At 36.9% G+C, this 23,693-nt stretch overlaps 1 protein-coding gene across 11 annotated transcripts in view; it reads left to right on the top strand.

Moving 5' to 3' along the window:
- The window catches only part of NTNG1 (netrin G1), a 354,404-nt gene that overhangs the window by 178,704 nt on the left and 152,007 nt on the right, over positions 1-23,693 (top strand). For all 11 annotated transcript variants that reach the window (XM_017945308.3, XM_017945319.3, XM_017945323.3 and 8 more), the window contains one exon: positions 8,875-9,515. In XM_017945308.3, the coding sequence (XP_017800797.1) occupies positions 8,875-9,515 (641 nt within the window). The remainder of the gene's footprint in view (positions 1-8,874; positions 9,516-23,693) is intronic.

The raw sequence follows: 23,693 nt of genomic DNA on the forward strand, positions 1-23,693 counted from the left end.
GCCTCTCCTTACAACACCTCAGTTCTTCCATCTCACATATTCTTTATCTGGCCTTCAGGCTCATGCATGATCTCCTCTGTGACTTCTTCCCCAGCCTCATCCCCTTCACTTCCCTCTAGCTTATTACACTCCAGGAACAATCACTTTGTATCAGTTCCTATGAAACCCCAAGTTCTACCTCAACTCAGGGCTTGGCATTTGTTACTCCCTTTGCCAAGAATGATCTCCCTCCCAGCCTTGAGTCCCAAAGTGTAGTCTTTCTTACTTTTTGGGTCTCAATGTATTTTTCTTTCATAGAACTCTGTGATTTCCTTTTGCAGTTCATATGTAATTATATAATTATTTACTTTTGTAGGCGCTGCCTTTCCAACTAACCTGTAAACAAACTTAGTCTAGATAGGGACTCAGTTGTTTAATTTACTACACTATACCCAGTAGACAGCACAGTGTCTGTCATATCCAATAACTATTTATTGAATGAATGAATCAGTGAGTGAGTAAATAAAAGATAGGAATATAGATAAACTACTCTTTCAGGTTCTGGAAAGCTTTCTTGGAAGCTGGAGATCAACAAAAGTTCACTTCTTTTTTCAGGAAAGCCACGAAAATTAAGATGTCGTTAATAAACACGTGTTCCCTAATGCCTAGGTTGTGAGTGCTTGCTTTAAAAATACCAGTTCCTGTGCCTGTGCTCAGAATCAAAAATTCAGAATTTCTGAAGCTGGGGCCTAGGAAGCAACATTGCCCTTATGCCCTAGGTCATTCCAATGCACACCAGATGCTGTTATCCTAAGAATAAAATATAATTCTAAAAAAAAGCAATTAGTGTTCCAGGTGCTATTTTCTACCTGGAAGTTCTGAGTATGGAGACACCGCCCAGATGGCCATGGGGTGGAGTGAAGCAAATATTTTCCGCTAGGAATTGTATGTCGGGATGGTGAAACTCACAATTCTCAGACTTAAAATGACTAGTTTTTCTTCATCCACCCCGTGTTGGTTTGGATGAAGTAGAAAATTCAAGATGGTGGTGGGATAGAGTAAATTATTCCCAAGTCTCCCAGACGTCTCTTTCCTTCTTCATACTTCCCTTTGGTGTGTTTGAGCACATACCTCCAAATCTGCCCCAAACATGAAATGTCTGTGTGGGTTTTTTTTCCCTACAAATGCTTGCAAATTGTTTTTGCATTTTACCCCATAAAATATCTTTCTTATAGAGATAAAATTACACTTAATTATGTACCAAGAGATGAAATTGATGCTCCAGGAAATGGCATTGTGATGTTGATGACTCAGTTTACCCTCAAGGACACCTAATCATCTCTTTAGGCACATGAGCAACCCATTTGAGAAACAGGTGATTGTTGCCTGTATATATCTCATCTCCACACTAAACTGCAAATACCTTGTTGTATTATGTTATGTTCTTCACAATGTTTTCAACACAGTAGATATCCAATAAATAGCTAACGAATTTGGAAGACAGGAGTTTGAAAGGAATAAGGAATCTGAGAAAGCAGGATAGACCTGCTAGAAGCCAGACGCTGTTGGAAGTGCCACCGTAGGAAGGTCCTGCCTGCCTCTCAAGATCAAGTGATCACTTCAGCAGAGAATGCTTTTGGTCTTAACGTAGTCTCTCAGAACTGGTGGCCTTCAGCGAATTGACTTCAAAGGGGTGTTGGACTTGCGTACTCACGCAGAGAAGAAAAAAAGTTTTTGAACATCAAATTAGAGCTTTCAGGATTCAAAATGCTCAAACTACCTCTCATGATACCTGATGGAATCAGGACTCAGAACATTCCCACCTCCATGATATTTTAACTCCCCTTGTTTTTCTCAAGTTGCATTAACTTAAATGCTAACAGTCTACTTTAGCTTTTCTGTAATTAGCACTTTTAAAATCTGTGCTCTGATCTCATTCAAGACCATCTATAAGGTGAAATACTCTACGAAACCCTTATTAGTGATTTTTTAAAGAAAATATTTTTTTAAAAAGCAACCTCCCTACCACTTACAATAATGTCACCTTAGTACACAGCTTTTCTGCAGACATGCACATTCAACCCCACTTAATTCTGTTGGTATTTATTTCTTGTCCAGTACATGCAAAGTAATAATTGACATTGCAATATAGGGATCTGTTTTTGTGGCTTGTGGCTTGGGAATTTATTTGGCTCCTTCTTAAAAACTTGGTCTTCTTGACCTCTCAGCCTTCACCAGTTTGAAAATTCCCATCATAATCCTCTGTGGGGATTTACACAGGTGTCTATTATTGCCCATAATCTGTGATAGGGCTTCCAGTATCCTTGTTGCAGAAAGGTTAAGCCCTCCCGTCTTTATTCCTGAGTAAAGAAGTCCACAAGGTGTTAGTATTGTCAGGGAGCAGATTGAAACAAGCTGCAACTTCGATCAGGCCCTAAGCCGGTGTCTGTGCCAGCGGGGAATCTGTGATGAACAAAAGGTTCCAATTGAAAACGGAGCGGTTAGTTTTTAACTCCAGAGTTATACAAAAACAAAACTCTTTATCCTCTACTATTCTTAGGGTGGCCATATTTTCCAAACTAAAATTTGAGACTCATGTTCTGACAGATACATAGGTGCTTTTGTCACAACAGTTTCAGACCATCTAATGTTGGGACGGTCTCCTGGTATTTAGGATGTAGTAGTCCCACTTTCTCCACAGTTTTAATTCCCATAATTTCAGTTATCCCACAGTTTGAAAATATTAAATGGAAAATTCCTGAAATAAATAATTCACAAGTTTTGAATTGTGTGCATCTATAAGTAGCTTGATAAAATTTCACGCCACTTAGCCCCGTCCCTCCTGGGACATGACACATCTTTTTGTCCAGAATCTCCACACTATAGATGTTACCCACCCACTAGTCAGTAGCTATCTCGGTTATGAGATCCATTGTCATAGTATCACAGTGCTTGTTTTCAAAGAACCCTTATTTTATTTAATAATGGCCCTAAAGCACGGAGGTAGTGTTGCTGGCAAATTGGATATGCGAAAGAGAAGCTGTAAAGTGTTTCCTTTAAGTGAAAAGGTAAAAGTTCTCAACTTACTAAGGAAAGAAAAAAATCATATTGAGGTTGCTAAGAGCTATGGTAAGAACAAATCTTCTCTCTGTGAAATTGCAAAAAAGAAAAAGAAGTTTGTGCTGGTTTTGCTGTCACACCTCAAACTGCAAAAGTTATGGCCACAGTGTGTGATAAGTGCTTAGTTAAGAGGGAAGAGGCAATGCGTTTGTGAGTGGAAAACATAAACAGAAACATTTCAACTAAGCGATCGGATTTGGTACTACCCTCGCTTTCAGGCATCCAATGGGGGTCTTGGAACATTTCCCCAGAGAATAAAGGGGGACTACTCTGTACTGTTGCTATATGCATACCACATGTTGGTACCCAGCATACCAGTTAACAAGGAAGCTTACACAATGAGATTGCACTACATGGCCATTAGTAGAAATCACTGCCCTTTTTGTCCTGAGGGCTAGTGGGCAACTGGAAACATATGGCCTTGTGGACTTTCCTGTCTGAAGATATACAGTCTATCTCTAGAACTGTGGTCATCAGGGCTTGTTAGTATGTTTGTGGTGCTGGTCTTTATCTTTCAGTCTTCTGAATCTGAAAGAGATGTCCACTATCTTAAATTGTTCTTACCTCTGGTACTGACTTGCCTCTGCTTCTCCCCAACGCCAGTAACTAAGCTAAGACCTGAAGGGGGCACCTCAGCGTGACCTGTGAACATCAGCTCCCAGACTCAGTATAGTCTAAATGTTTTCAGAAAAGTCATAAAGAAGGGGCCTTCCCATGCTATAGCCAAGCAAGAATTTGGGAGCAGAAGGACTTGAGGCAAGGAGGAGTGGCCAGGAAGTGGCAAAAAGGAACTGGATGGGGAGTCCCTCCACCAAAAATTATACCTCTGATATAAAGGAGTCGATCACTAGTCTCCCAGAAACTGTCTAGACAATGCCCCAGCCTTGCAGTTAAAGCATGGTTCTCATGGTTTCAATCTCTGAGGAATGAATAGTAAGCTCTGCAACCAATTTCTGCACCCTTTAAAGGCCTTGCATTGTAAACACCCTAATGGTGTCTCTTCCAGAGTCACAGCAGGAACAGGTTGGGAGTGCCATTCCAGAATGCTGCTGCTTGCCTTTGTGTCTTTTTTGACTGCCACCAATAAAACAAGCAAGAATAAGCCAGATGCAAATGGGTACAGGACATCTCTGTGTCATTCTTTTTTCCTGATTCGTTTTAAGTGTACATGTCTGCTTGGCACGTAGCTTACAGTTCACTAGCAAATCTCCCGGAAGAATTCTCTTCATTTTCAACTGTTGTTCCCAATAGTTTGCCCATAGGTAAAGCTTGAAAAGGTAGAGTCAAAATAAAATGATAGCAACCACAAGTGTTACCTTAATACTGCTTACATGAGATTTAAAAAAAAAATGTGTGTGTATATATATATATATATATAAAACTCTGAAGGGCTTAGCAGATCTTAGGTGAAAGGATGTTCTCTTCAAAGTGTCACTTTGCCAGAAGGAAGGAAGACACGTTCCATCAATAGAAACAGTAAAAGCATGCCTCCAATTGTATTTATCTCTCTAAATTCTGAAAGCATATTAAGGAAGAATAACAATATTCCACTTTGACTACAAATTGCTAATTAATAACTACAATTCTCCCAGAGGTAAAATATTAACATTTTAAAAATGAAATTAAACATCACAATCTTCTTCTAATTGTTACAAAAATATTTAGCAGCAATGGCTGTTTAATTATTTAGGCATTTGTTAGTGGTGTAAATATTATCAGCACAGTCATAAATATTTTCTGCTTTGTCCACAGACAATCAGCTAAGGATATGTTGTTTGTCGGACTTCAATTAAGATCTATTTAAGGCTGCCTGCTGGCCACAAAATAATTACTTACACTTCCTGATGCCTGAATCTGTTAGATTAGCAGCAAGAAGTGTACTTTGTTTTTGTAAGTCAGGAAAAGTTGCATTTTCTTATATAAATTTCATTGTTGATGTTATTAAAGAGGATTAGGGTGGGGTTGAAGTAGTTGAAAATTTAATTAATCTAATCCCTTTAACAGGAATTATTTTCATATTGATAATTCTGTGTAACAACAGTATTACAGATCATGCCCTGTGAAATATTTACACTAAATATTGTAGCCTGTAATCTCTCCTCCAGCTTTTTCTTTGGGGAGAGATAAGATTTATGGCTTCTTCACCTTTCTTATTTTTTTTTTTTTTTCCTTTGTCTCACCTGAAGTGCAGGGGATCAAATTGAAATCTTTTTTTTTTCCTGCTTCCTCTTTTAATTTTCTCTCAATGTCATCATATCTCAGTAAGTTATGTTAGTAGCCATCAAATCACTAATCTCCTAAAACAGCATGAGTGCTATGAAATAGGGAGAACAATCCAATTGATTTTTTCCCCCTTTGGTATCTACAGTCATTTGGTGTAGATTCTCATTTGAAATGATTTGTTTAGCCATTGATTTCAATAAATTGTTATGCTGCTAAAAATATCACTAAGAGTAGAGTCAAATGAAGGACCAAACTGTCATTCTGGTCACCCCCCTCTGATCATCTCCAGTGTAAATTGGGAATTGTTCTCAATCAACTCAAATTTCATGTTATCGGGGAGATCTTCTCTGACTTCCCAAAATAAAATTACAATCACCATTGCTTCCTTTAATTGGCTTTATTTTCTCCATACAACTTATCACAGTGTAACATTATAACACATTATGTTTGTTTGTTTAGTGCATCTCCCCCAACTAGGATGGAATTGCCACAGGAAGCAAGGACTTGGATTTGTTTACTGCTGTATCTTGAGAGCCAAGCTGAGGGCCTTAAATATGGCAATCAATAACAAACTGTTGCATGTATGAATCTTTACTCTCGTTTTTTTAGGTGCCTAAGGCACCAGATCTGTGCAAAGCAATGAGGAACTTGACACAAATGTAGGCATTTGCCCTGAGCTGGCTGATCCACTTAGCCTCAATGGAAGGATTGCCCACTGAGAACAGACCTGGTGCTTTCTGTAGCTATGCCTTTATTAAAGGACGAAAACTGGGTTGTGTAGTGCTGTTTGGCCTCCACATGTTTACAATATCGAGTGATACAAAGCAGAGAATCTCTAAGGAGGCCCTCCAGGATACGACTTCTGTAGAATATGAACAGGAGTTACTAAACTAGAAACAGACTCCGTGGTCATAAATCTATGAAACTAGGTGTCATGTGAAGTTAAACAAGGTTCTTAATTTCAAGATATCTCAGATTATGATAACATTCATTAGGACTCTCCAAGACAAGATTAGGCTGTGTTTCCTGAATCACTTGGTCTTAGACATTTCCTTTCTACCAGCCAATCCTGTTTCTACAACAGGGCTACAACAGAGGGAACTCCAGTGACTTGGGAATTCAGCAAGCCAGGGAAGGGGTAAGAGGCACCAGTCTCGTCTCTGCCTCTTACTGACTTTATTATGTGACCTTGGACAAATTACTTAACACCTCTATACCTCAATTTCCTCTTCTATAAGGTAGGAATGAAGAGGATTACCCAGGAAAATATACGTAGTGTCCAGCACACAAGTGCTAACTAAATGGTGGTTATTGCTAATACTTTTTATTGAGTATAGGCATGAGAGCCTTTTACATAGATTTCTTCAATCATATTTTATAAAATAGGTTTGTTAGTATTGACCAATTTCCAGAAGCAGCATAATGTGTCATCTCCTGTGGTCCCAGTGCCCTATCCCTATCTGAGAAGCTTTGCACACCAGTGCTGAAGGTAAACAAATGTTATCTTTCAACACAATTTATTAGAAACATCTGATAACTCACTTTGGTGGATCCCACAGTGCCCTTCCCCTTGTTTCCATACCCCTGACCTCAGATGAAGACGCTTTTGTCAGGTGGAAGATGGTAGCATCCAAGTTAATGATAGTGCAGATGGCTGCATGCTGACAGATTTTGAAGTGACCATATTTTTTCAGTAAATTTCAAATGAAGGTGTGATTTGTGTAAATCTGACCTCTTCCTGTAAAATGTGCATTTACATATATTTAGAATTTATAAATCCTGACAGATTCCACAATATTTATAGCCCTCCATAAAAAGCCTTTGCCAGTTTGTAGAGCTTTGCATTTGGCTCTCTGGCATGCTTAAGAGAATTTAAATAATAATAAATTTGGTGATTTATTCCACCTGGGACAGAAACTTATTTCCCCCCTCCCCTTGGCTCATTTTGAAGGGGATACTATAAATAGTGCCACAGACGCTGGGATCAGGACTAGGGAATTGAAATTCGAGAGAGAAGTACAGAAACATTTTCATTATCACTGATTCCTTGAGTGTATTTTTAAAACAGTTCTGTTCCTCAAATAATGTACCTTCTCTCCTTTCTCCTGCCCTATCACAATTATGCTTGAATCTCCAAAACCTGTTGCCAACTTTAGGATTCGGTTACATTAATGGGAAAGAGAGAGTGAGAGTATTAGCTGACTAGGTAGGAGAAAGTTGCCTCTAGGGAGACCAAAGCAATTCTCTCATGTTCATCTTATATTTCATAAGAGTCAGCCAGTAACTGAGTGTCAGTATCTAAAGTGTAAATTCATTATCTGAGACCTCGGTCCTGTATCCTACAGGTATGATGAAAAGCTCACAGTTCATGAAAAGAAAGAAAGAAAGAAAGAAACCTAATTGTAATTACAAAAGGAAGCCCAAGGACAATGTCAGAGGATCAATTCATTTCACCCAGCCATGCTCATAATAACTGAGTACAGAATAAGAAACACCTGAATAGTCGAGTCCTAATGCTATTACTTGTTTTCTTAAAAACAAAAATCAACAAAAATCTGGTAACTTGTCATTTGCCATGGAATCTACTGATGAAAGCTGAGAGTAGCCATTTAGTGTAGCATAAGCAGTGTTGTAACTTGTAATATAACTAGGAGATTTATTTCTAGCTTCTTGTTTGAATGGCTGTGAAGGAAGTAGCATTTGTTAAAGGTAGAATAATAATAACTAACATCCATGAAGAACTGCCTATGGGCTGGCACTGAGTAACACACACATCAAGTGGCTGTGGTTTGATTTGCCACAGCCTCCTAATTAAGTAGTAGGGTTTTTTGTCCTGATAACTTGGAGCACACTCCCAGTCCCAAGACTTTCCTGAACAATCCTTTAATCTTTACCTAGTAGACTGGCAGATATTTGGACCAAGCCCCAGAGCCTTTAGGGTACCACATTTTAATAATTTGTGGTGAACAAAGTAAATGTTGTAAAACCAGACATTATGAAGCAAGGACCTAGTTGAGTATGATGGATTTCAGGGAAAGCCAAAGGAAAAAAAAGGCTGAATGTTGTATGAGGGTATTGTCTCCCCCACAGAACACAGGTATCTATGGTTCATGGCTCATTCTAAAGCTTTGCTTGAAAAATTACTTTTTAAAGAAGTGTACTCTTAAGGAATGTCCTTCAGGCAGGGAGGAATTTCCCTTGCTTTTCTATAGCATCTTTCTAAGAGGAAGCAGAGGTATTGAGCTGTTAGACAGTTGCTCAGTGTCTTTGTGCTTCTGTGACCACGTTATGGATCTAACACATATGGGATAAATAAACTGTTTTCATTTCTTAAAGCACATGGAAGGAAACAAGACAAGAAAATTACCATATTGCTTTTTTTTTTCTTTTTAAAGCTATTAAAGAGGAGAATCCAGTTAGGGCAAATAAAAATGATTACTGAAAACAGATTTTTTTTTTCCCTTTTCTAGCCTCTTACTGAGCAACAGCAATATGGCAAGACTTGTGGCAAACCAGTGTTTTGATGCACCCTCTTTTGTTCTTCTTCCATAGGGTAATCCCTACATGTGCAATAATGAGTGTGATGCGAGTACCCCTGAGCTGGCACACCCCCCTGAGCTGATGTTTGATTTTGAAGGAAGACATCCCTCCACATTTTGGCAGTCTGCCACTTGGAAGGAGTATCCCAAGCCTCTCCAGGTTAACATCACTCTGTCTTGGAGCAAAACCATTGAGCTAACAGACAACATAGTTATTACCTTTGAATCGGGGCGTCCAGACCAAATGATCCTGGAGAAGTCTCTCGATTATGGACGAACATGGCAGCCCTATCAGTATTATGCCACAGACTGCTTAGATGCTTTTCACATGGATCCTAAATCCGTGAAGGATTTATCACAGCATACGGTCTTAGAAATCATTTGCACAGAAGAGTACTCAACAGGGTATACAACAAATAGCAAAATAATCCACTTTGAAATCAAAGACAGGTTCGCGTTTTTTGCTGGACCTCGCCTACGCAATATGGCTTCCCTCTACGGACAGCTGGATACAACCAAGAAACTCAGAGATTTCTTTACAGTCACAGACCTGAGGATAAGGCTGTTAAGACCAGCCGTTGGGGAAATATTTGTAGATGAGCTACACTTGGCACGCTACTTTTACGCGATCTCAGACATAAAGGTGCGAGGAAGGTAAGAGAAAATCTGTCTGCCTTCAATGGGAACGGGTGTGTCCAAAGAAAATGCCAGAGTGTCTCACTGCTGTAAAGTAACATTTGTCAATTTCTACTGCAACATTTTCTTCAGGAACTCTAGTGTAGAAGTAGGTTCCGAAGGTATTCTAAGACCCCGCATCCTCAGCAGTAATTCGTAATCCCAAACTTGCTGTCACTGAACCTGGCATGATTCTTCAGAATTTAAATAAAAGTGAATTTTAAAAAGTAACTCCCTGGGTCGGGAGGTCCTTTTAAGTCTTTAAGGCAATGAAGCCAGGGGAAGCAAAACCATTTGCCCTATAAGGAACTGAAAAACTAGAAACACAACATACCATTGTTTACAAACGCAAAGCGGGTATTCAACATGGTACAATAGTCAATTTATGTTTTGTGTAATATTGCACAAAAAAATCTGGAAATTCGAGTTGTATTTCTTTAAATTTATTAAATCAGAATCAATAGCATATAGGAAATATTTGTTAAATTGGGACAAGCTCTACTTTTCATGTTTCTGGATATTATTTTGTCAAAAAGATACACTAGCATTTAAAATATAGACCTGAGTTGGGCTCCCTTCATCTTGTAGATCAGTAACAAATGGACAGAGTTTAAACACATTAATTAAACACAGTCAGGGATAGCTTTGGTTCTGATAATATACTAGAGACAGATTTGAGCAAATTTCTGAGAATTTTGAAGATGTTTAAATGAAAAACTTCAATAATGAGAACCAGAACCACCACACAGAGATTTTCAACCAGCTTTTTAAGTGTGGTATGTTATCAAAACGACCACCTGATGGGAGTGGAGGCATGAGATAATGAGTGGGAAAACTAAAGGTAAGAGCAGAATATCTAGCAAATGGAAGCAAAGGGAAAGGCAAGCAAAGAAATAACACCCCAGTAAAAAGGCCAAGATATCTTTAAATGGAAATATATGAGGATAAGAATATAAATAGTCTATATCATGTAGGTTTAAATATTTACTGATAAAATTCAAACAGATAAGGCAGGATTGATTCACTTTATTGACTGCCAGCATCCTTTAGGCAGCCCAGTTCTCAGAAACTGGAGAAGTGTTGAGACTTTCTGGTCTGTCAGAGATTTGCCTTACCTATGTGTGCTGGAAGAAAGGTCACTGCTGGTAAGGTAAAGACCATAGTGGGAACACAGAATGGAGTGGTGGGCTTGACTGTAGTGTGGTGTCAAAAGTTTCAGAGTCTTAGCTGTGGAAAAGTAGCAGAAACTGGTGGCCATCTACTCTCAGCTTTTTCTAGCTTCATGTTCTTCATGGAAGAATCAAGAGCCTTTATCTGCGAAGCTTTTCCTAAAACTTTTGAACAAGGTCTTCGTGGTATATAACGAATATGTCTTTAAAGCAGAACAATATTGAACTTGTGAGTTCTAAGCTGTAGAGGATAGTTCATGTATTACTAGCAGGGTACATGACAGGGCAATATGGAGCTGTTGCCTTAAACTTGAGTTTGCTATTTATAATAATACACAGCAATTATCTTTATGAACATTTTAGCAAAAGACTATTAGCTTCCAGGATTTATTCTTGGGGATGTATGATATATGAAAATAGCTGATATTGATATTATTAACTATAGCTTGCCACAATGAAGTAACAGATATTCTATTCATCTACATGAATAATGGTAAAAAATTAACAAACTAAGATTTGGATTTTAATCCTAATCTACATTGCTCGGTAGATTCATCTAGGTCAGTTTCCTTGCAGTTTAAGAAATACTTAATCTGAGCCCAAATTCTTATTCCTCCGCTTCTCCAAATACCTTTATTTGCCACTTGTAAAAAAGGCAATCTTCTGAAGCATTTTGGTTGGGAAAAACCTATTGCTGATGCTTATTTTTGTTATTAGTATTCATTTTGTTTCCTCTAATAATTTAAAAGAAAGTGTAAAATAAACCTGAAAGCGAAAGGCATTTTTATGCATTCTCAGCTGCTGTCAAGCATGCCGTCTTCTAAAGGTGGTGTGTTGGAAATGTAGATCCCTTCAGATCTATCACATTTCTTCCATCTCCCAGACTAGTCGTGTCCTCCAACTGTATTTCAGTGGTTCTGAGGAGTTTGGAGGACTCCTCCCTCCTTCCCTGGACTCAGCTCCACTGTCTTTTCTTGTTCACCAGTCAACTGTAAGCTGAAGAGGAGCAGCTGGGCAAACGAGAAAGGTCCAGTAGAGGTGAGCCCCTTCCATAAGGTCTTCTTCTGTCACCTCCAGACTTTGTCCAAATCCTCAGGGCAGAACTGATGCTGGCATGTACTGCACTAGGCACCAGATGGCTGGAGTATTTTTGTCTTAGGGGAGGGACTAAAGAAGCAAGGTCTGATGGCTCGGGCGTATCTCCAGCTTTTAAGTTATGTAAAGAAGATCTGCTGATGATGGAGCCAGTGAAGGGAAATGTTGAGCTATAGTCTGGTTCAGGGGCCTTTCAGCATAGAAGCTGATCTAATTATTTTACCCTTGAAAGTTTCAGTAAGATTAATGATCTAGATTGTCTTTCTCTTATATAACAAATCATCTACAGAAGGATTAAATATTAATTGATGATCTCTAAAAGAAAGTTCTAAAGTTTCCTTTTCAAGGATCCCATAAATGTACACTTTTCAAAATACAACTGAAGTTCTTGTTCCTTGCACCAGCCCCCACCATCCCATGAAATGATTGCAACATTCAACATGACTTTACAGGTCTATATCTGATCATGATAATGATATTTTTCAACTTGTTACTTCTATCCCTACCCCCACCATAATGTGGAAATTGACATAAGTTATTTTGGGAAAGTAGAATGGAAACCAGATGTAAACATCCATAGTATAGGGGACAGAGAATTCAGAATTTTTTTACCTTAAAATCTTAAACTGTGAGACAAAAATAGTTGATCTTTGCTTGAGATGACTGAGCTTGTGAGATTCAATTCTCCATTTCTTTGCCCATGTGTTTGTTTTATACTGGCTAGTGTTGTTTGATGGAAAAATAGTGTTTTCATTGACATTAGACTAATGTAGCATTTATGTTCTTTTCGGAATGTGACACATCTGATACCTATTTTACTAGTAAGAAAAAAGTGTAATCTCATCATAAAAAATTTATTTCTCTTTTGCCACATACTTATTTTGCTTCCATTTACTCCCTTCATTGTGTTTTTATTAAGATAATGAAGGAAAAAGAGGCAACATGGCTGTTGGCAATTTCAGCAGCTCCGTAGTACTTACATTGTTCAATAAACCTAATAATCTACATGGACTAATTCTGACTTATGGATGTCCTGCTTCAGTAAATCAGGGTGATTTTCTCCAGTGAATAATAGACGAGTGCAGTGTGCCAGTACCTTAATTAAAGAGCGGCTCTCTTAGTCTTGATCTCATTTTAATTTACAGGGTAATACTACAATAATATCACTAATGGAAGGTACATTAAAGGGCATCAAGTAGCATTAACTGTATTAAATTATGGTACTTATGTTAATTAACTGCTGAAGCAAGATGGTTCTAATGGCCAAAAAGGTCATCTAATGCATAAATAAAATCTACTCAGATGAGGGGTGAGAGGAGAAATTAGAAGTAGATGTTTGTTCTGAACATCTTTTTATACAGACAGGGGGTTAAACTCAAAAGCTGTTAAATATAGATAATGTCCAAAATATTTTTTTAGTTACACCATTGGAAGCTTTGATTTTTAAGTATTTTGTTTCCTTCTAAGCTTTCCATAATTAAAATAATTGAAAAAATGAACACTGTATTTGTCAGCTGCATAGATTTTATGGAATATAAACTCAACATTATTTATTGTTTTTTTGAGGTAAACAGTTTCAAGGAAATAATGTGATTTAATGTAATAATTTGTAAATCTGAAAGACAAATGAATCTTTAGTAATCTACTCATTTATTTTTAAGATACGCTATCAGCCACATATCAAGTTACTGATTTTAGCCATAAGACAGTGGAAATTCTATTTTAACAGTAAAAACTTGAAGAAAGTGGCCTGGAAAACTCCCATCAACATCTTCAGTATTTACCCTTTAACAAAATATTCCTAAAGGTAATTATTGGTCATTTTTTCTCAATGGTCATTACACATTTCTTATCCCTTGCAGTGCCTCCTCAGGCTCCATTATAGGCAATTGACTGTAATAATAGTGAACAGTATTTTTTCCTTTTTCTACTTCCATTGTTTACCTCCAAGAAAGAAGCCTTGGAATATTAGCACAGAAGTTTCACTTCAACAAACTTTTTGGTGAGATCTTCACTTCATGGCTGCCTGTGCTCAGAATCACACTTCCCTGCCTAATCCCAGGACCTGCAAAGGGCCAAGGCCAGAGCCACTATGACTAGGTGCCAGGAGTGAGGCAGGCCCCCAACGTCGCTCTCAGGAGTCCAGCTTCTACGTGTAAACCCTTATTCTTTGAATGTCACTACCTTTGTATTTGCTGTAATTAGAACAAGGTGAAGCTGACATCATGTTCTTGAAGCACAGCTTCCACGCGGTTAGTGCAAAAAGATGTGATGTCAGGTAAAAAAGAACACTTGGAGAAATGCAAAAGTATAAAAGCAGTAGAGTACTTTTTAAATTTCTGGAAAAATCTGTGTAACCACAGAAGTGACTTGCTAATTAGAGAAGGCTTATCAGTTATTTTGAAGGTTCCCTAAGTCTTTTTCATAACCACAACTGAAGTAAATCTGAAATATTTACTTTTTACCTCTTAGGTAAGAGGCATTCCACAAAAACACTTTTTAAGCATTGAGCCTGGCCTTTATTCTTTTCCAATTAGTCTCAATTACTGAGTTTGGGCTTTACTGCCACTTAACAGATTCTGTTTTTTATAACACCTTCTTGCTTTCTGTCATCAATAAATACTTATCCTCCACTCTGGGACAGATGCTGGCTTTGATGGTAGACAGATGAAGATGCACCAAGCATAGTCTCTGCTCTTAAGGAGCTGATATCCAGAAGGGACACAGATTTTATAAACAACAACAACAAAAAATGATGATAATGTGGGTTAAGCGCTTTTACTGTGTGAATATTCAAAGTGCTGTGGTAACAGAGAAGAAGCTACTAATGTAATCTGGAAAGAACAGTAAAACCTTTGATAAAGATGTGACATGTATGACGTCTTGAAATATGGGTTTTATTGTGCCAAGCAGCCAGGGGACAATGGATATCCTAGGCAGACAAATTATACCTAAAAACAGCACAGCATGTTAAGGAACTCCAAGCAGTAAGGAAATGATGGAGTTAAGAGTCCTGAAGATGCCCTACCATCTTCTCTTTATGGATCTTCAGCATGTCCAGGAAGCTGAAGGATTCCTACGTCTTTCTCTCTGGGTCTCCTATGTCATAAGAAACCCAAAATCTTACGGAGTCTCCATATTAATTGACTGCAGGTGAGGAACATTTTTAAGGCAATTGTAGTAAAGGCTATTCTGGTGTAATGGTGCAGACTGGAGAGCTATAATATTGCTTAATTGTGGAGCAACTATAGCTCCAAGCCCTATTTCTCAAGTGGAGAATCCAGAAAAGCTTTACACATTCCACAGGAGCCATCATATGGTAGTGGTCTCAGATTTGCTTACAAAGTCAGTAGAACTTGTTGACCGGTCATATTTTGGGGAAGACTTCTTAGTGAATTGGATGGTGGGGTCAAAACTAAAATAGGGAATAAATACTGAAATAGGCTTTTAGTTAATTCATGATTTAGCTAGTTAATTTATTGTGCCATTTCAAGTAGTAGAAATTCTAGTTAAGGATTTGAAAATACTTGTCTAATGTTGTAGAGAGAGATTTGAGCTCAAATATAAGTTTGAGAATTATTACCTTATATGTGATGGTGGACGTTTTGAGAATCAATGATATTGAGGATTTTTTTTTGTTCATAGGTATAAGTGACCATTATAGAACATTTACAGAATCCTGTGGAATATTACTATGTAAAAGGTAATTTCTGAAGGAAATCAAGAAATAATCTGAGAAAATTCAAAGAGAAGGGATTGAGTTAATGTCATTCTAATAGTCCCCCCTCATATTTGAGTAAAAATCCTTTAAATTTGTATAGCATTCAATTTACAAAATTCTTGTCAGGTACCTTATTTCCTTTAGTGCTTACAGGACACTTGTGAGACAGGTGTTGGTTAACCCCATTTTGCATAGGCGAAAACTCAGGACCAGAGAAGTGCCATGACTTTTTCTTTAACATCACACATAATAAAGTGGTAAAATCAGGTTTTTCACGACAAACCTTAGGCTTTTTCCAAACATTATGCTCTTACAGTCACGCCAGCCTGAGGTCAGCTCAGTATATGTAGAAGACCCCCAAAATTCCCAAAGAAGCCATCTTTAAATAGCAACAGTGAATCAATACATCTTATGACTCTGCCCATCTTGGAATGTTCTGGGAGTCACACTCCATGGCTTTTGGCTCAGTGTTTTATTACACCAGGCTGCTCTGTGTTTATCTGAACTCTAACTTCTTACTTCATTTTTATCAACTTTCAAATGTGTGATCGGGTTCATTTGTCACATTGTGTTAAGTCTAGGTGTTTAACTACTGAAATCAAATTGTGGTGATAACTTCTTATTTTTTCGTGGGGAGACAAAAATAAGCTGAATTTTCTCAATGTTAATTTTTCTCCAATATTTCTTCATAAACTTTTAGTATGTGCACCTGCTTTCAACTAATGGGCATCATCAAACACTAAAACAAGTCATATGTCTTAATGGATGAACTTGGAAATGGCCAACTACTTTCGCTTATTTTAAGCAAGTTCATACTTCAAGTGAGGGCAATGTGTTTTTCCCTTTAACTTCCACCTGTAAGTCCACATTCTCTCTTCTGAAACTATTGTGAATAAATGTGCTGCCCCTTTCATATAATAAAATTTTGTAAATTTGTAACCAATGATTCTGTCCGCCAGGTCCTTTTTTCAAGCTAAATGGATATTAAACCATTCCACTAAAATTTAATTTACTCTCCTTTTAAAAGGCAGAATGAAGTCCAGTAAACAAGAGTATTCAAATGAAAAGCATAGTAATCATAATTAAAAATTAAAAAGCAACATAAAATATTGCTACTTAACTCCAGTGGAAACACTTAGAATAAAGACTTTATGGTATGCACCCATCGTAAGTGGACAACTGAGGGCCATTCTGATTTGGGGCATATTTTTAAAATCCATTAGAAGATCTTGAATTATAAAGAGAATATATGCATAAGCAGCTCATTTTCCTCTGAGGTTTGTACTATTATAAGGAGAGAATGTATCTAATAATTCCTCCATTTAAATTATGAAATTCATTAGCATGCAGAAAAAACAATCCGGTTTAGGAGCTTGTCTCTTTATCCTTAATTCCCTAGTGCCATAGATTTTTTAAGCTAGTGGGTCATTACAGGAAAGATGTCTCTTTTTTTTTTTTTTTTTTTTTTTTTTTTGAGACGGAGTCTCGCTCTGTCGCCCAGGCTGGAGTGCAGTGGCCAGATCTCAGCTCACTGCAAGCTCCACCTCCCAGGTTTACGCCATTCTCCTGCCTCAGCCTCCCGAGTAGCTGGGACTACAGGCGCCCACCACCTCACCCGGCAAACATAAGGTTATTTAAGCAAAAGACCACAAAATGGATAAATAAAATAATTTCTTCCCTCATTTAACTTAGCATTTGTAAGGGAAGTTACATTCCAGCTACATCTGCATGCCCAAACAATGGAAGGCAGGAATACACCAACTTCTGCAGCCCTGTTTTTTATCCTAAATCTGTGGTATACGTCTTCGCAACGTCTTGCTGTCCTTCTGTCCCTAGGATCAGAGTTTTTTCATAACACGTTAGGAGATGTTGGCCATTGTTTGATACTTAGTGTAAGAGTGTTTTGGGACCTATGTGATCAATGGTTCAGTAAAGAGACTATTTCCATTCATTCTCCAAATAAATACAAGAACAAATGTGTTAATGTCATGAATTTTATCACAGTAATTTGATTGTTTGGATTGATATATTGATTCTGTTGCAATATGGGTCTATATTTTCAATTCAATAAGCCACTTTTAGAACTAAGTATATTAGTTTAACCAGAAATGACTGCACTGCACAAAAACTCATGGTTGCTATTTCTACCTCCCTTTTATAGGTACGAAAACTACATCTAAACAAGGTTAATAAATAGCAAAGGGGAAAGGAAAATTTAAAAATTACTTATGTTGGCATATAAATTTATTTCTGAACTCCCCTTAAAAAACATTGAAAAAATGGATGGAAAGGCTTTAAATATGTGAAACAGGAGCCTCACAAACCCTACTGGTCCAGAATATTATAAAAGTAGGGTAGTTACTACATTGGCTCTTTCTTGCATTGTGACTGGTACCTAAGACAACTGATATTGTGCTATAATTATATTTAGAGAATAGAGGACAAGTCATTAGGATTTTAAAATCATTGTCTGTCTTATTTTAGAAGGAAACATTGGCTAAGAGACAAGAGAAACAGATTCTCACTCTGGTTGTGCTAATAATTCTTTGTGAGCTCAGAATAGGTCATAGTTACCATAATCAGAGTCTTCTCATCTACAAAATGAGATTTTTATACTAGCTTACTGTTTCTCAGAATGTACTCTTCAAATAAAGTCCAAGATGGTCAAAAACATTTGGGATGTTTTTGATCCCAATACTTCCTTCTATGAGAATCACAACATATATTCATATATTAAAGACCCTGAGGTGTCCTACGGTAAAGAAACATTTCTATTTTATTGAAGACAGAGCCTCTAAAACTTACTTAGTCAAAAAACATACTAGTACCCCTAAACAACCAGTATTCACAGAACTCATGTAAGGGTAACAAGGTGTCTTCAAGCTCCAACATTGTTGGACTCTTTGTAAGATTGAAGGAAATACATGAAAACATCGTGTGTGTGTGTGTGTGTGTTTGTGTGTGTTTGTGTGTGTGTGTATGTGTTTGTGTGTGTGTGTTTAAACTATTTGCAGTGCTAAGAACAGATTGATTTTTCAAGCAAGTTCCAACTTTAGTCATCATCCTCCCTATATTACTGCTACTTTGGGTGAAAAAGTGAGACTATCTTAGAGAAAGACTAACCTCAGTGGAGAGTATCTCTCATTTTTTTTTCTTTTAACTGTCGCTCTAATTTTTTGAAACTTGGAGTACTATGCATCTTTGTTTAAGAATTATAGGAAATTAAGTACTGTATTGGAATAAATAGGGATTTTTTTGTTTTGTTTTTAAGCTAGTGAAATTGTGATGGAAGAGTCAGCAAAGATGTGAAAAATGAAATGCCAAGTGGTACAATCTGGTGTATTTTGTAGATAAATGGAGATGCTAAAGGATTTTTATTCCTCCCGTATGTAAGCGCCTCAAACTCTAATTACAGCAATGAGCTAAAATCATGCATTTAAAGAAAAATAAGATTAACCAGTATTTAATATATTCTTTTTTTTTTTTTTCATTTGCTTTGGAGGATATTCTTGAAACCACAAGCTAATTTTAGTTAAATGAGTCTTGCCTTTCTTTTGCTAATTAAGACTGTTAATGAATAACAAATCAGAGCCCAGTAAAACTAAACATTGTATACAGCTAAGGAGTATCACCTTGTCCAGGAATTGTATTTTTGTCCTGGCTGCTTTTACTCATTTGGTGCCACCAGAATATCAGGGAAGCAAAGCTGTTATAACATATTAGTGACATCCATGTGTAATTATAGATACTCCAGTGCAGCTGGGAACAGGGAACAGATGGGGGAAGGGTGGGCCAAGAGATGATGGGTGGGGAAAGTCTAGGAGGTCAGAGATTTGGCAGGTTGGAAGGAGATAGCATCATGAACTCCTATATTGGATTTGTATAGACAGGGTGTATGCCACATAGAGTCATAGCATTGCAAAATGGTTTCTTTTAGAACTGAAAAAAAAAAAAAAACATAAAAATAATTTAATCTAACTCCTTTTTCAAATGTGAAACAGAATGGTTAAATGAATTAGTCAAGGATGACACTGTTGTATAACTAGAATTTAAACCCAGATGGAACTTTTACTCACTGATCTGCGTCCCATGCCTATAACTGGGCCTGGTACCTATTAAGAGTTCAATAAATATTTATTGATGGAATGAGAGAATGATCAGAGTATCCTTCTGACCATCATGTAGAGGACCATTCTGAGGACGGTTTTCCCATTAGGTATGCTATGGCCACCTCTAAATATTCCCCACACAAGACTGCAAGGGAATTGGAGCTTAGCCCATTGTTTTTGGTTATGTCACTTCATCCAATAAACCAGATTGCAAAGCTTCAGGCTTTAACTAATAGTCCAAACTTAAAGAATAAAATATATCTACTTCAGATAACAGAGTAATATATGTACTCAGGTTAAATGAATACCGCCCCACTCAAATACACACAATTTCTTTTATTATATGTTTGATTGGTCCTTTTAAGATCAAAAATTGTGACCCATAATCCCTTTCCTGGATGAGGAGAAGTCCATGAAAAGGAATGAACTGCTCGCATTCTCAAGCAATATTTAGTATAATCGCAATATCACTATATGTCCACGTCCCAAGGTTGTCTTCAAATGATGTTTGCTTCTTGAGTTTAGCAACCAAGGAGTTTTGAAATGCTACTTAAAAACCTTACAACTTGTAAATGATGTCTTTACATATTGATAGGTTCAAAACTGGGGTTTCAAAGAGTTTGAGCTGAGGAGACATGGAAACAGGCAGTGATCAAACGCAACTATATACATGTATCTGCTGAACTATATACATGCATCTGCTGAAACTTTTATGAACATATGTCTTGATAAAAATAATTGAAGTTCATTATATACTCTTAAGTGGCAAAATAGGATTAAAAATATTAATAGTATGAGGCTAATTATGAGAAGGAGGAAAAAAGAGAGAATGAGACGACACAAATATAGCTAGCTAATACTGGTGGAATTGTGGGTAGTTTTTATCTAATTAGTTGTGATTTTCTATTTTTTTTCTTTTTACTCATTGTATCATCAGAAAAAAAATAGTTTTTAAAATTAAGTTAAAATTCAGCAAAGTTACAGGATACAAAAACAACACACAAACATCAGTTGTGCTTCTATACAGTAACAATGAATGATCCAATAGGAAATTAAGAAAACAGTTCCATTTACAATAGTGTAAAAATAATAAAATGGTTAAGAATAAACTTAACCAAGAATCCAAAAGTCTTGTACACTAAAAACTACAAAACAGTGCTGAAAGAAATTAAAGAAGACACAAATAAATGGGAAGACATCCTATGTTCATGGATCGGAAGTCAATGTTGTTAAGATATTAATACTACCCAAAGCCATCTACAGATTTAATAGAATCTCTATCAAAATACCAATGATGATATTTTCAGAAATAGAAAAATCCATACTAAAATTCATATAGAATTTACAGGAACCTGGAAATAGCCAAAATAACATTGAAAAAGAAGAATAAAGCTAGTGGCCTCACTGGGGTTTTTATGTTGTTGTTCCTTTTTTTTTTTTTTTTAATTTCAAAACTTACTACAAAGTCACAGTAGTCAAAACTGTGTGGTACTGACATAAAGACAGACATACAAACCAAAATAAACCCTCACATATATGGTCAAATGATTTTCAACAACATTGCCAAGACCATTGAGTGAGGAAAAGACAGTCTTTTCAACAAATGATTCTGGGAAAACTGGGTAGTCACATGCAAGAAAAACAAACCAAAAAAGGAAGTTGGACCCTTACCTTACATCATATACAAAAATTAATTCAAAATGCATTAAAGACCTAAATGCAAGAGCTAAAACTATGCAAAGCTAAAACTATGAAACGTTTAGAAAAAAAGCAAAGGGAGAAAACTTCATGACATTAAATCTGGCAATAATTTCTGGATATAACATCAAAAGCACGGTCAACAAAATCAAAAATGGGTAAGTTGAACATCAAAATTAGCAACTTTAGTGCATCAAAGGACACTATCAACAAAGCGAAAAAGCAACGCACAGAATGGGTGAAAATATTTGTAAATCATATATTTGATATGGGATTTTTATCCAGAATGTATAAATTACTCTTACAATTCAACAACAACAAAAACCTAATTAAAAAATGAGCAAGGGACTTAAATAAACATTTCTCCAAAGAGGATATAAAAATGCTTAATAAACACAGGAAAAGATGCTCAAGATCATTAGTCATTAGGGACATGCAAGTCAAAACCACAGTGAAATACCACTTCATACCTGTCAGAATGATTATTATTCAAAAAAATAAAATAATGTGTTTGGAAAGGACATGAAAAAATTGGAATGTTTGTGCTATACTGGTGAAATGGTACAGACACTGTGGAAAACAGTGTGGCAATTACTCAAAAACTAAACGTAAAATTGCCGTATGATCCTGCAATTCCATTCTGGGTGTATATCCAAAAGAAGTTAATGTGGAAGCTTGAACAGATATTTGTACATCTCTGTTCATAGAAGCATGGTTCGCAATAGTCAAAGGTGGAAGCCACCCAAGTATCTATCGATGGATCAGTGGAAAGCCAAAATGTGTTATATACATACAGTGGAATTTTATTCAGCCATAAAAAGGAAATAAATTTTGATGCATACTACAACATGGATGAACCTTAAAGACATTATGCTAAGTGAAATAAACCAGTCACAAAATAACAAATATTGCATGATATGCAACTTAAATGAGTGTCCTAGAGTAACCAAATTCATAGAGATAAAGTATAGTGTTTCTGCCAGAGGCTGGGGGCAGATGAAAAAGAAGAGTTCATTTGTAATGAGCACAAAGTTTCAGTTGGGGAAGATAAAAAAGTTTTGGAGATGAATGATGATGATGGTTACAAAACAATGTGGAAGTATTTAATGCCACAAAATTGTCTATTAATGATTAAAATAGTAAATTATGTGTTATGTGTACTTTAACAAAATAAAAAATCAGTAACTGCACAAACAATACTCCTTGACTCAGCAAAGTAAAACACAGAAATTCTGACATATATCCATGTATCTTTCTTCTCTGTCCTTATGAAATATTCTAGTCTTTTCTCACTTTTAATGTTATTCTTGGTTTTGAGATGGAGGAAGATGTTCAATAGGTTTCCAGGTTTGTATGGGTCTTCACGATGAGGGGTCTAGTTGGAGGAAATAGGATGTGAAGCTCCTTGAAGCAACAGAAAATAAGTTTTAGAGAAAGAATTTGGCCAGAATGTAACTAATCAAAGAACATTTCCTGTGTATAGGAACGATGAAGCACAGACAGGAAGGGAGCTTAAGGGGCAGATATTTTAATAGTAGTGGAGGATATTTAAAATCAGACTGAGTCTTGATTTCATACTATAGGTAAGCAATTGGAACCACTATAGGCCCTTGCAAAGTGGTCTATGTTGGAGATAATGCCAATGTTAGAAAAAGACTTAAAAGATTGTGTTACTCTCTGTGCATAAAATAGTTTGGAAGAGGGACATAATTGACTGTTGAAATAACTTTCATGAAACATGAGGGTTGTGGATAGAGAAAGGAAGAAGTAAATGTGAAAAGTAGGTTTTAATAATACAGAAAGTAGGTTTGCCCCTAACATTTGCAAGGTTGGGGAAAAAAATAAAAATACGAGCCCACATACCATATGCCTAAATATGTATAAAATATAAACTGAACTACACCACTGTTTGACTCATGTTTCCATCCTGAGTCCCATAGCTCACTCCCCACAGTATGACAAAAGGGGCCATCACCTCTCCCGAGCTAGGTCTGCTGCTGCAAGCCTGAGCTAGAGGAAGGTAGAAGCTATGTCCTTGACCCAAGACTCATAAGTAGTAACTGGATCTACATGAACTTGGTATGGAAACTTACCCAGGCAAGCAGCTAGGAGGCCAAACCAGGAAATTTATCCTCTTCCATGATTCACTTCTTCCTTTCAGGATTTCCAGGTAGTTGTAAGCACCTCCCAAAATTACACCAAGATTTCTTCTTCTGGCAGTAACCAAGCATGTCCTATCATGCTGACTCTCCTGTGCCCAACAACTACAAGCTGTGAACTAAATATCAAAACAATTACTTGAAGACCCTGGAGAATGACCAGACACAGGCAGATACCAAAGGGGAGATGATACTTTAAAGAAAGG

Source organism: Papio anubis, chromosome 1 (genome assembly GCF_008728515.1).
Source record: "Papio anubis isolate 15944 chromosome 1, Panubis1.0, whole genome shotgun sequence".
NCBI classification, from domain to species: Eukaryota; Metazoa; Chordata; class Mammalia; order Primates; family Cercopithecidae; genus Papio; species Papio anubis.